This window comes from Arachis duranensis, chromosome 3 (assembly GCF_000817695.3).
Source record: "Arachis duranensis cultivar V14167 chromosome 3, aradu.V14167.gnm2.J7QH, whole genome shotgun sequence".
Taxonomy (NCBI): domain Eukaryota; kingdom Viridiplantae; phylum Streptophyta; class Magnoliopsida; order Fabales; family Fabaceae; genus Arachis; species Arachis duranensis.
The window spans coordinates 36,423,782-36,438,027 of record NC_029774.3 but is presented as its reverse complement, the minus strand read 5'-3'; the positions used below and the strand labels follow the sequence as shown (position 1 = coordinate 36,438,027).

General features: G+C 37.8%; 1 protein-coding gene across 1 annotated transcript; it reads left to right on the top strand.

Moving 5' to 3' along the window:
- The first annotated feature begins 322 nt into the window (after positions 1-322).
- Positions 323-1,415, top strand: LOC107478729 (LOB domain-containing protein 40). Its single transcript, XM_016098865.3, has one exon. The coding sequence runs from the start codon at positions 571-573 to the stop codon at positions 1,234-1,236; it is 666 nt and encodes a 221-aa protein (XP_015954351.1). The 5' UTR covers positions 323-570; the 3' UTR covers positions 1,237-1,415.
- Positions 1,416-14,246: the final 12,831 nt, after the last annotated feature.

Below are 14,246 nucleotides of genomic sequence, written 5' to 3'. Positions count from 1 at the left end.
ATTAAACGAAAAGGTTTATCGTGTTGGAGTACACATTAAATACCTTAAAAGCTTGAAATGAAGCTATATTGAAATTGAGCGCTACAGCCAGTTATATTATTCACGTCCATAATTTGTTTGTCATTTAGTTTTATAGTAGTAAGGTCCATGCTTATCCGCGAGCTGGCAATCAAAAAATTGGCGTCAGCACTAAAACAAAACCGCGGACAATATACCACTAATATTCATGGAAAATGAAAAACCAGAAAGAAAGCTTTATTGAAAAACGATTATTTTTATAATAAACAGAAAGACCCTGGTATAGAGTAGTGTAGGTATCTCCAAGAAACACGCCGAGAAATACCAGAGTAGCAAAACTGCCCGTTTTGTTGGAAACAACTGCGCTCTGCTCTTGGCGCTGTTTTCCTTTCTTTCTCTCTCTAAATTCTTTACCACTTTTGCACATCACCTGGCCCCGCTCTATAAAAGCCCCTTCATACAATGCACTCGAAAATATATCGTACCAACACCGCTTTAAGTTCACTACTATATACTAAATTATCGAACACATAAGAGGCAAAATAATCGACCATGAGATTAAGCTGCAACGGTTGCCGAGTGCTGCGAAAGGGATGCAGCGGGGAATGCCCGATCAGGCCATGCCTTCAGTGGATAAAGTCGCCGCAGTCGCAGGCCAACGCCACCCTCTTCCTGGCCAAATTCTACGGCCGAGCCGGCCTCATCAACCTCATCCATGCGGCCGCACCGCATCTACGACCAGCGGCGTTTAAGTCGCTGCTCCACGAAGCGTGCGGGAGGATCGTGGAGCCCATTCTTGGGTGCACGGGGTTGCTGTCGTCGGGGCGGTGGGACCTTTGCGAGGCGGCCGTGGAGGCCGTTTTGAGTGGGGCCCCAGTCGGGAAGGTGTCGTTGTGGTGCGAGTCTGCGGGTTCTTCGATGCTGAAGGCGTGCGATATAAGACACGTGGCGAATAAGGGAATGAAGAGTGGGTTGCACAAGGTGAAGGAGAGCAGTAAGGGTTTCAAACGGAACGGAGGAGGAAAAGGGAAGAGAGGGAAGGAGATTGCTGACGTCAGCGACGACGACTGGGCTTCCGGACTGAGTGACCATAGAAGTTTAGTTAACGGTAACGGTGATAGCTGCTCCGTGGAAACCGAGACGGACACGGTGGAGGCTGCAGAAGCGTGTGACGGAGGCTTGGACCTCAACTTGACTTTGGGGTGTTTCTCGTCTTAATTGACCTAATCCTTACACAATCAGAGAGATAATCATAAAATCGGCTATCCATTTTTCTTCTTTATTAGCTTGTAAATTACTAGATCGTTTTTGTCTCCATATATACTATATCTAAATCATTTTACTTAATCTTAATGATACTGATGACAAATAATATAATATTTCTCTTTACAAATTAAGATGTGTGTTGAGTTAAGTGGACCATCTGTGAAAATAGCTACTATTAATAAATAATAATTGGTTCACGAAGACCCAGCAACTATTCAGAGGCTAAATTTTCTTTTTTTTTTTTAAATGACGCTGCAGGCTTAAGACCGCTTCGGCTTAGCTTTGGTGAACTGGTGATTAATTAGTAGTAACTAAATTTAATAATAATTGAAGATCGATAACCTAATTTCGTAATACTACCATAGTAAATGTGATTAGCCAGCCATGCTGCATGTCCTCAACTATACGAAGCTGTTATAAAAGAACTGCTGATTTATCCAGTACCTTCTACCTGTATTATATATAACACATGCAATGCCCTAGTAAAATTTATAACACTCTATCACATAGATCTTTATATTTTGAATGTAAAGCAAAAGTGACGAGACGCTACGACCTCTAAAAATAAAAAAATATATAATAATAGTTAAAAAAATTTTTATATAACAAAGAACCTTTAAAAGAAAGCCTAAAACAAAAGTCCTAACGCTCATATGAAAAACTTGTGTACAAAAAAAAAATATACATATAAATAATAAAAAGAGAGTGTCAAAAATACAAATATTCAAACTTGAGGCTCAACCTGTGAAACTAAAGTTGGCCGGAAAATATTTAAATAAATATAAATAACCAAAAATATCCCAAAAGTGATAAAACAACAACCTGTTTCTCCACATCGACTTCTAAGAGGGACAAAATAAAGTTAAATATACAAAAGAAAATCTAAATACAGAATAATAAACATATAAACTCAAAATACTGAGTCCCAAGATATAATACTTCGCTTGCAGAATGAACTTCATACGTTTACCGAAGTGCCTCTCGACTTGCATCTGAAAACCACCAAAATATGTATGGGATGAGAACTGTGGGCTCTCAGTATGGTTAAGGTGCCCACATATATAATAAATAAAGTCTCGAAAAAGTCAGAGGCAATCTTAGAACACCAACACTCAGATTGTAAAACTCAAAGGAATAAACTAAACCATAAATTCGGTAAAACTCTTTAAAGTATCAAAGTCACAATATAATTCTAACTCTGCAGTTTATTTTCTGTCTCATTTAACTCTAACCCTTACCACTGACCTAACCAGTCACGATTTATGGCCCAAATCAAACCAACTTGGTCTCCGGCCTAAATAAACTCAACCGGCCTCCACCCATTTCAAAACAAATCATCATTATTGTCAATCCACCACCAAAGTATTCAAAACAGAAAGACAATCACAGACACAAGCAAATACAAGGCAAACATATTTAAAGAACAGTTACAACAATTATCACAGTTACCAGTTAAACATAATTTATCAGATAGGCAAACCAAAACAATTATGACCCAAACAAAGCAAACAAATGCAACATGATGCATGCTTGTCCTACTAGCCGTGAGCTCATGCGTCAGTTATATTGCCAGAACCCGACACATCCGATAGCTAACTCGGACATCTATCTCTAGGTTGCGCATCTCCAGGAGGATCATAAATGAAGGAGAGTGCCTTTCCACATCGAAGGAGCGTGCCTTTCCACCTTCTCCTGGAGGATATACAAAGGAGAGTGTCTTTCCATATCGAAGGAGCGTGCCTTTCCACCTTGCAACCAGAGAAGAATGTGGGTAAACAATACAAAAGAGAGTGCATTTTCACCTTTCTCACACCCCATCACGACAAGAGAGGGAACTTTTGTCCACAACTTGTCATCCGAACACATTTTTATGTTAACATGAAAGCAGGTTGGCACCTCAAACCTTGCCATCTCGACCATTCCGGCCATACCCAATCATTGCCAGTCTCAACATCCATTCCTAAATTCTAATTCAGTCACATCTTCACACTTTTCATTCTTAATTTGTCATTTTCCAAGCTTACTTTATCCCCAAGTTATCATCCATCCCTAGCTTCACCTTATCACTAGGCATACCACTATGGTCTAGGGGCTAAAGGAGTAAAAATAGAGGTTTAGAGGTTCAAAGTTAAGTTTTAAAACACAAAAATTCATTTGCTGAAAATAGGGTCGTCGCGTATGCAACCCCTCAAAAACCACTGCTCGCGTACACAAGATGCCCAACCCGAATAGGTTGGTCGCATCGAGTGCAGTGGTCGCGTACGCAAGTTCTGCAGAATGGCAAATGTAACACCCTAATTAGCCTAAGCTTTACCTCGCGCCGTAAAGAAAAGGTTAATCAAAGATTATGATAGTTCTAAGCTCATACATATAATACATAGAAAGAATTAATATAATCTAGAAGCCTGATGAAGGATTTAGCTCAAAATAGGATTTGAAAAGTGCAAAACATACTAACGAAGCTACTAACTTAAAGAACAAGATATAGATAAGATATAACAGAAGATAATAGTATAATATCATGAGAATCTAGCCACGGCTCGCGGAGTTTAAGCCGGCTAGTTATATACAAACATAATAGAAACCATACAGTTAAAACAGTTTATACAAGTTTTTCTCTCTCAATACAAGCCTCTAGGCAAAAGCAAAATACAAAAGTGAGAGATGTATAAACAAAATAAATAAAAAAGACTCCAAAAAGTATCATGATCCTTAGCTTCTATCACCATCCAAAGCAACTCACCGAGGTGGGTTGCGACCTGCATTTGAAAAACAACAATAGAATATTTCGGTTCTCAGTATGGTAACAGTGCCTAGTGATGTAAGATATAAGACCCCGAGACGCCAAAGGCAATCCTAGAACTTCATATCCATCACAGATTTATCTTAAAGCGAACTAAAAACAGTAAAGCATAACTTAAACCATAATACAATAAAAATGTAATCTATCTTAAAGGATTTTCTAGTATGACTGTTCTCCGCTGTCCTACAGCCTTCACCAACCTATCCTCCATGCGATCCCATCGCCACCACCTTCCAAACCTCCTCAATCCCAGTAGAAAGCACAATTAATTACAATGCAAGTAAAACACAGGTAGAAGCATATAAGGCAAGTAAGTCAAGTAAGCAATTAGGCATGTTATACAATTAGGCATACAATTACAAGTCAGCAAAGCATATAAACAAGTAGAAGATGCACATGATGAATGCCTATCCTATTGGCTGTGATATCACATTGTCGGTTCAACTACCAACCTGACACACCTCCATGGAGATGTCGCCCTTCGGAATCATCATTGGGAACCCCCGAGATATGGTGCTCTAATCACCGTCCAGGATTTTGGGCCTGCACACTCTATTGATCCGAAGGGATGCGAGCGGGATACTCTTGTCACAGACCTCACATCTCAACGTAAGCAGGATTAACCACTGTCCGTACGCCACCACCGCTACCTCGACAGGCGGGATTAACCACCGTCCCTGCCGGGCGCATAGCGTCTCATAATCATTAGTATAAAATAGTAGTTCAGTGGTTTTTAAGAAAATATTTTCAATACATCAATGATTCATCATTGCACATTCGAGTCCTCGACTCATCTCAACCACTGTCAAGCAACATTTCCATTTCGAGTCCTCAACTCATCTCAACTACTGTCAATTCACATTTCTATTCCGAAATTCAGCAGTTCATCAATTCTCATTTCATATTCTAATCTACCTTCACATGCCAACAAACCCACCTTCAATACACCAGAAACCTAAGCCTCCATTTTCTAATTTTTAATAACAATATTAACTAAATCCTTTAGGTTCTTTTCCATGTTTTAATACCCAAAATTAAGCCCAAGAGTATTAAAATAGTGTCACAGGAGCTTACAATCTTCTTGGGAAGGTGAAATAGTTGAAAACAAAGTTTAAGTTTGAGAAATAGGGCATGTGCGTACGCACAGGGGTGTGCGTGCGCACGTCCAAAGAGATTTTTAAAACGTGTGCGTACGCATAGAGGTGTGCGTACGCACATGTACCAAAATTTGCAATACAGTTCGCTCGCACAAGGCGTGCTAGTGCCCTCAACGGATTGCCTTTCCTAACGTGTGCGTGCGCACAGGTTGTAAAACTCCATTGGTCATTTGCGCGCACAGGTTGTGCTAGCGCTCAAAACAGAAGCCATTCCCCTGTGTGTGCGTATGTACAAGGCTGTGCGTGCGCACATGTTTAAAATTTCACAGGAGTGTGCGTGCGCAAAAGGCTGTGCGTGCGCACATACAAGAAATCACAAAATTTTGCAACTCTATAGAATTTCAGATTTTGACACCAAACTTTGAATGATCATAACCCCCTCTACAAAAATCCAAATTTTACAAACTTTATATCAATTTGAAGAGTTTTCAATGAATTTTAATTCTAAATAAATTTCAATAAATTTTGAAAACTGAGACATAAGTTATGATCAGGTAAAGTTCACTAAAATTCCCTTTTTACTACATTCCACAAGTACTCAATTTTCCAAATTCTCAAGCCACATCCAACTAAATCAATACCAAACTTCCAATTTCAGCTCAATCTACCCTCATGGGTCACAATTCACAATTCATACAAATTTTCCATCACATTTCACTATTCTCAACCATCAACATCAATATATAACACTAAAATTAATTCTCCACCATCACATTCACCAATCATCATTTCATCACTATCAATTTTCATCATCAACCTCATTCATACTTTATATCAATATTCAACAATACACATTCATTCAAAGTTATAAAACATCATACCTCAACATTCATACATCATCAACTAACCATCATCAACAATCACATCAATCCAAATTAAACTTATCCTATGGGTCACTAGCCTAAGTGTCTATGAATATTATATACTACATAGAGGAAACCGAAACCATACCTTGGCCGATTCCCAATATGTCAAAAACCCAAAATTGAGCTCAACTCAAGCTTTCCTCCACAAGCAAGCCACCAATATAATTCCAACAAGCACCAACAAGCTCCAATATAATTGCCAATAACCACAACCTCAAGATATAATACACATAAATCATGACTAATCAACCTAGGGTTTAACTTAATCACGATTTCACAAGGGTTCAAGAATAACTTACCTTACCCAACAATTTCGGAAGCCAAAACCACAAGCAATCAAGTACTAGAGTGTTCCTAAACACCCAAAACACAAGATTTCACTCAAAACCAAACCCCAAAATTCGAATTTCACAAGGGCACGAAAATTGGACATAAAAATTCGAAAAGCTTACAATAAAGCTTGGATAGAAGTGACGGGCTTAGCAAGAGCTTCGCGTAGCCGCTGACGGCATGCGAATTGGAGCACCGTAGCTCGAGATATCGCGGATTAAAGTGAGAAGGGAATAGTGCTTCTTCTTCTCCCTTCTCCCTCTTTGCTTTCAGCTGTGTATGTTGTGTTTAAGTGAGTGTGGTGCCGAATGGGTTCACTTAAAGGACCTATTTATATGTTGGGCTTGGGTTCAACTTGGGATTGGTCCAACCCATTAGCGTTTTTAGCCCGTTGGCCCAACTTTGGGCCAAACCTTTAATATTAATGCCCGATTTTCAACTTCTAATATGTTTCTAATGTTTTTTACTGTTTTCACTTTTTCTCACACAGTACCGGACATACTTGCACTGGTTCGACCTGTTCAACTACCGGTACGCGATTTTTCATGGTTTTTCGCAGTAAATATATTTTCTGACTCAGAAAAACCTACTGAATCCAAAAATCATATTTAAATCCTCAAATTCTCACTCTAATATTTTGGAACCTAATTTGGTCAATATTAATTAACTAATTAGGCAGTTAATTAATTGCGGTTCTTACAGCAAAAATGCTGAATGCTGCAAAATTTTCAGTTTTGCACTCCAAACTTCTGATGGCCATAACTTTTTCAATTTATAACATTTTTCATCGTTCTTCGAACGGCGTGAACTTCACAGACCCAATTTTCATATGAAATAAGTTTGAAATAATTTGGGGGTCCGGAAGCCAAGTTATAGCTCACCGAGATTCAGCCAAAAATCAATTTTTACAAAAATCCTCAAACCTCAATTTTCACTAAAACCAAACTCAACTCCTACTTCTTTTACACATATCCAACACAGCAATATACCATTTAAGATGCCAAAACCTCCACGTCTCACCTCAATCAATTAAACCTCAACATATACATAATCTCATACCAAACATCATTACTTAAACAACATGATTCATCAACAAACCACCACAAACACATATACATCCTTCTACCTTATCAAGCATCATCAATTTACCATTTAGAATTCCAACACCAATATTAACAATAGATCAAAACTTACCCTTGTTCAAGAAATATCATTTAAAGTACTAAACAATTTACATACTCAAGCATTCATTCCTATCCTAAGGTCGTCTAGCCTAAGTTTTCATAGAACATTATATATTAAATATGAAAAACCAAAACCATACCTTGGTCGATTTCCTATTAAAACCAGAACACCTTAAGCGTTTCGGTACCACAAGTTTCCAAGATTTCAAAACTCATCAACGAAACCCGACCTCCGAAACTTGACCTCAAGCTTTTAACACCACCAATTGACCACCAATTCCATCAATTTGCCTCCATAACATATAGTTTAATCTAATATCACAAATACATTATTAAATCAAAACCCTATTTTCTATATGAATAATTTCACAAGGGTTAGAGGTTTCTCACCTTACCAACGAAAGCTAGGGATAAAACCCAGCAAATCCACAAAGCTAATTTGCTCCTATACACCAAAATTCAACAAATTCTCAACACCTAATCTCAAAAAATTTCGAAAATGAGATGAGAAGATTTAGGTTAAAAAAGTCAATTTTCTTACCAAATAGTTGAGTGGATTTTGTAGAGGATTTCGAGACGAATGTGTGGCCACTAACGGCTCGTCAATCGTAGCTCTGGATCAAAAGTTATATGAGGTTGAAATCTATCCAAGGGTTTTGCATGTCCCTTGCTCCCCTTCATCCATTTCCCAGCGTGTTTCATTATGAAACAAGGAAGAAGAGCTGAAGCTTTTATTAATTGTGCGCTTGGGTTTGGCCCGTTCGACTCAATTTTGGGTCAAATTTTTTAAAATTGGTGTCTAAATTCATATTTTAATTAACTCTACCACATTAAATTATAAAATTCTATTCTCTAATTTTTTAGATTAATAATTAATTTATTGCTAATCATTTACTAATTTATCAGGTTTTACAGAATTTGTTAGAGAATAAATTAAAATCAATATTAGATCAATTAGTATTATTTATATTTATATAGCATATTTGTATATTAATTATAGGATTGTATACTTTTATTACTCTCATTCTTTTAGCACCTATATATACTCCTTGTACATTGTACTTTTTACACAACTCTGAATAATACACAATCTTTTTTTCCAATTTAGTCTCTTGTTTCTAACATGGTATCAAGAGCATAGTTTTTATTTTAGAAATTCGTCCATAGCCCTTTTGTTTTCTCTCCCGGCAGTATTCTTTGTACTTAATTTTTGTTTTTTCTGACGCTTTGTTTCATCACCACCCATACCACTGTCTTCATCTCGTCGTCACGAGTTCAACGAGTCCCAAAACATCTCCAGAAGCCCCCTTACGCGCCGCCATGCGCCGCTGGAAGTCCTTGCGGTCACCAGCTTCTTCTCCTCTCCAGATTCATTCCACACCGTCGGATTGGGCACTTGATCAACGGCCCAGACACTCCACGTGTCGCGCATCCGCTTGTCCACACGCGACCACATCTGCTTCGACCCACCAGACCCGCACCTGGACCGACCAAATCCGTTGGTTGATCTGTCCGTCTTGTTAGGGCTGACGTGGTTCCTTCCTCCATTTAGGCGCCACCATGTGGCACCCATCTACTGACACGGCTGTTGATGTGGCACTGACATGGCAGACAGTGGGATCCTCCCTAAGGTTTTTTGGTGAGTTCTTTCCAATTCTGCCCTCCGATTTCTCATTTTCTGCTCTGAAATTGCAGTTTTCTCTCCTCTCTTTGATCGTTGTGTCTACTATTATGGAAACATCAGATGTTTTTGCTGCCATATACAGAAAGGGTAAATTCTGTTGAAATTGTAACCGTTCTAGGTACCCCTTTTCTGACTATCCTTCTGTTGAATGTTGCACATGCCACCAAAAAGGTCACATTACCATTGTTCACAGCTATTCTACCATTATTGTAAGCTCTCGGGACATTTGATTACTGCCTATCCTACTCGCCCACCATGTCCTGATCAAGTCAAATATCATTCTTGTCCCAACTTCTCTAAGAATGTGCCTACTTCTACGGTTGCTGCTACTAGTAAATCTATCTCTGCTCCTCTCAATCCGTCTCCTGTCTCTCTATCTGATATTCTGTCTCTTCTACAGCATCTTCTCTTCCTTTTTGGTAATACCCATGTTGCTTTTTCAACTCTTCCAGATAATTCTAAATGGTATTTTGACTCGAGTTGTTTTAATCACATGTCTCCGTTGCGTAATCTCTTTTCATCTCTATCTACCACTACAAATGCACCTTCTGTCAATACTGCTAATGGTTCCCTCTTGCACGCAACACACAAGGGTTCTATCTCCCAGTCAATTCTTAATCTCCCTAATACTTATTATATTCCCAAATTGAACTTTAATCTTATTTCTGTTGGTCAACTTGTTGATCTGGGTTTTGATGTCACTTTTTCCATTTCTGGTTGTCATGTACAGGATCGTCAAACGGGACAAATCATCAGGACAGGACGTAAGGTTGGATGGTTGTTTGAACTCAAGAATCTTCATATTTTTTAGTGCCAAATCTCTGTGCTGCTTTTTCTCCATTTACCATTCTTTTATCGCATCAATGTCTTGCCCATAACTCTTGAGGAAAATTGCGTCCTTTTGTGTCTTAGGTGTTTTGATCAGGTTCCAAATGAGTCTTTTGATTGCATTTCTTGTCAAACTGCCAAACAACCTGCTTTATCTTTTCACAATAATTCCTCTCTTGCTTACTCTCCTTTTGATCATATCCATTCTAATGTTTGGGGCCTCGCTCCCACTGCTTCTTTGGAAGGAGCTCGATACTTTGTCATTTTTATTGATGATTATTTACGCTTTACTTAGGTTTATTTGATGACTAATCACCATGAATTACCTTAGAATTATATTAACTTTGCCACTAGGATTAAAACTCAATTTTCCAAGGTCATTAATATTTTTCGACGCGATAATGCTATGGAATACCGTGACTCTAAACCTTTAACCTTTCTTGCAGAACAGGGTACTTTGTCTGTATTTTCTTGTCTTGGTACATCTCAACAAAATGGACAAGTTGAAAGCAAACATCATCACCTTCTTGACTTTGTGCGTGCAATGCTTCTTTCTTCTTTGTGTCCTGAGTGTACTTAGGGTGAAGTTGTTCTTACAACTATTCATGTTATCAATAGACTTCCTTCTTCTGTTCTTGGTAAAATTACTCCCTTTGAGCGCCTTTATCATACCTCCCCAGATTACAGTTCTCTTCGAGTCTTCGGTTGTGTCTGTTTTATTCTTCTTCAGCCTCATGAACATACTAAACTTAAACCTCGGGCTCGTATGTGTTGTTTCCTTGGTTATAGCATTGAATACAAGGGTTATCATTGTTGGGATCGTCTCTCTAAACTTATTCATATATCTCGTCATGTTATCTTCTGGGATTATCAAATATTTTCTCGGTTCTCCTCATTTGAGTCCATTCCTCCTACTCAGTCACCTTTTTTCACTAACCCCAACGTTTATCTTTTCCTAGTGATGATTCTATAGGTTCCATCTTGAGTCATCCTCCACAGTCTCCTGTTCTTCCACCTTTTTCATCTCCCGATGATTCCAGACCGGACGACAAACCTGCTCCTACCGTCATGCCTCATTTTTTCACTTGTTCTTCTAAGGTAAGAAATCCACCTCATCATCTTCTTGATTATAATTATTTTTCTACTATTCTTCATTAACATGAACCTAAGTTATTCATAGAAGCCTCCAAAAATTCAGATGGGCAACAAATAATACAGGAAGAAATACAGGCACTTGAAAAAGCACACACTTGGGATTTGGTTGATCCTCCTTCATAGGAAGTTGTGGAAAGTAGATGGGTCTACAAGATCAAGACTCGCTATGATAGTTCTATTGACCGTTATAAGCCACGATTGGTTGCTCAAGGTTGTACGCAAGAGTATGGTATTGACTATGAAGAGACTTTTGCTCCTATTGCTCGTCTCATATTTGTTAGAGCTCTTCTTGCCATAGCTGTAGTCAAAATATGGTCTCTCAGTCAGATAGATGTAAAGAATGTATTTCCTAATGGAGATTTAAAAAAGAAGGTCTATATAAAACCCCCTCCGGGTTATCCTTATCTTTCTAGCAAAGTTTGTCTCCTTTGCAAAGCACTTTATGGTCTTAAGCAAGCTCCTCGCTAATGGTTTGACAAGTTCAGCACCATTATGTGCAATCTCGGTTTCACTTGCAGCCCTCATGAGAATGCTCTCTTTATTCGTAAAAGTGAACGCGGAGTTGTTCTTCTGCTTTTGTATGTTGATGACATGATCATTAATGGCGATGATGTTGCTGGTATATCTAATCTCAAAGCCTCCCTTCATCGTATTTTTGAGATGTAGGACCTTGGCTCTCTCAGTTATTTTCTTGGTCTCGAGGTTATATCCACAGATGATGGTATATATCTCTCTCAAGCTAAGTATGCTTCGGATCTTCTTGCTCGAGCTGATATAAAAGATAGTCGCACTGAGTCTAATCCTCTTGAGCTTAATGTTCGTTTTACTCCGATGGATGGCACTATTTTGGATAATCCTACTCTCTATCGACAATTAGTTGGAGGATTAGTCTACTTAACTGTCACCCGACCAGACATTGCCTATTCGGTTTATGTTCTTAGCCTGTTCTTATTAGCTCCTCGTACTACTCACTATGTGGTAGTTCTTCACATTCTTTGCTACACCAAAGACACCCTATTTCATGACCTTTATTTTTCTACGCATTCATCTTTATCCCTTCAAGCATACTCAGATGTTGATTGAGCTAGTGACCCCACTGATCGTCGTTCTACTACTGGCTATTGTTTGTTTCTTGGCGACTCTCTCATTTCCTGGCGAGTTAAGAAGCAAACATTTACGACTCGATCAAGCATGGATGTTGAATACCATGCTCTCGCTGACACCACTGTTGAAGTTGTCTCGATTCGTTGTTTTCTCAAAGACTTCGGTGCACCGTAGTCGTTCCCCACTGATATTTTTTATGACAACCACAGTGCTATTCAGATTGTCCATAATGATATATTTCATGAACGCACCAAACATATTGAGCTTGATTGTCATTTTTTTCAGCAACGCATCCTTATTGATGTTGTTCGTCTCATCGCTGTTGGAACACTGGATCAGATTGCTGATATCTTCACAAAGGCTCATCATCTGACTCGTTTTTGGACTTTGGTATCCAAACTCAAAATGGTATCTTTAGCTCCCACTTGAGTTTGAGGGGGGTGTTACAAAATAAATTAGAATCAATATTAGATCAATTAGTATCATTTATATTTATATAGCATATCTGTATATTAATTATAGGATTGTATACTTTTATTACTCTGATTCTTCTAGCACCTATATATACCCCTTGTAAATTATACTTTTCACACAACTTTAAATAATACACAATCCTTTTCTCCAATTTAGTGTCTTATTTCTAATAGAATTGAAAGATTGACGAAGCATTTTATATGCATATGAATAAATTAAAGCTATTATTAGAAGAATCAAGTAGGTTATATGTTTATACAAATTCAATATATTAAAATAGTTATGTCAGGAGACCAAGTCTTTTGGGTAATTAATTAAATTTAATTAAATTATTTTAATAATTGATTGATACAACAAAAACTTCTTACAAAAATGTTAAAAATTCCAGCTTTCACTACTGAAATATTATTAAACATTACAAAAAGTCGGCCAAACAACTAACTTTAGTATCAAGTGAGATGATGACACAAGATCGACCAAACAGCTAGCTAATTTTAGTATCAGCTAAGATGATAACATAAGATCGGCCAAATAGCTAGCTAATTTTAGTAACAACTAATTTTAGTAATAGCTAAGATGATGACATAAAGTTGACTAAACAACTAAAAGGTTGGCTAAACAACTAATTTTAGTAACAGCTAAGACGATGACATAAGGCCGGCCAATCCCTTTTCACAAACTTTGACTAATTTTACCGACGACTCATGGTCTATGTAACACCCTCACTACCAGAATGTAACGCTTCTGGCTGCGCCACTCTGATAGAAAGAAGCATTACGACTACTTTATATACTAGATAGTAAAATAGGAGCCTGTGACTCAACATCGTATCGCTGATTTCTTTGAAAACCGGAAATAAATACTTTATCTTAAAAAAAAAATACAAACAGGCATAGATCCATATACAGGACTCATTACATAACATCTTATAATATAATATACATATAAAACATACAACTCGTATCCCTCTTAAAAATTTGTAATAACAAAGATGAGGGAAGAAAATAATCTAATTAATACAATAACATGTAAACCAAACACAGTATAATTCTTCTTAATGCTTCTCCATCCGGTTCTTAAAAAGGTAAAGCTGTAGGGGTGAGAACCTAACCACACGGTCTCACCACAGAGTTTCAAAGTTATCATAAGAAGATATTTAATAAGAAAACTGTTTTCAAGCTCAGTGATTAGCATTGCCTTATGAATCTTTTAAAAACCAATTGGTAATCGTTCAAAACCTTTTCAAAGAAACAGTGTTTAATCTTTCAGAAATCCGAAGCATTTCCTTTCTTATAAAAAAATCTCAATCAGAAACCAACCACACAATTAAACAATACAACTATTAATTCAGCACCAAAATTCATTTTCAAATATAGC

Coding starts and splice junctions, on each gene's coding strand:
- LOC107478729 (XM_016098865.3), top strand. CDS start 571: ATGAGATTAAGCTGCAACGGTTGCCGAGTGCTGCGAAAGGGATGCAGC.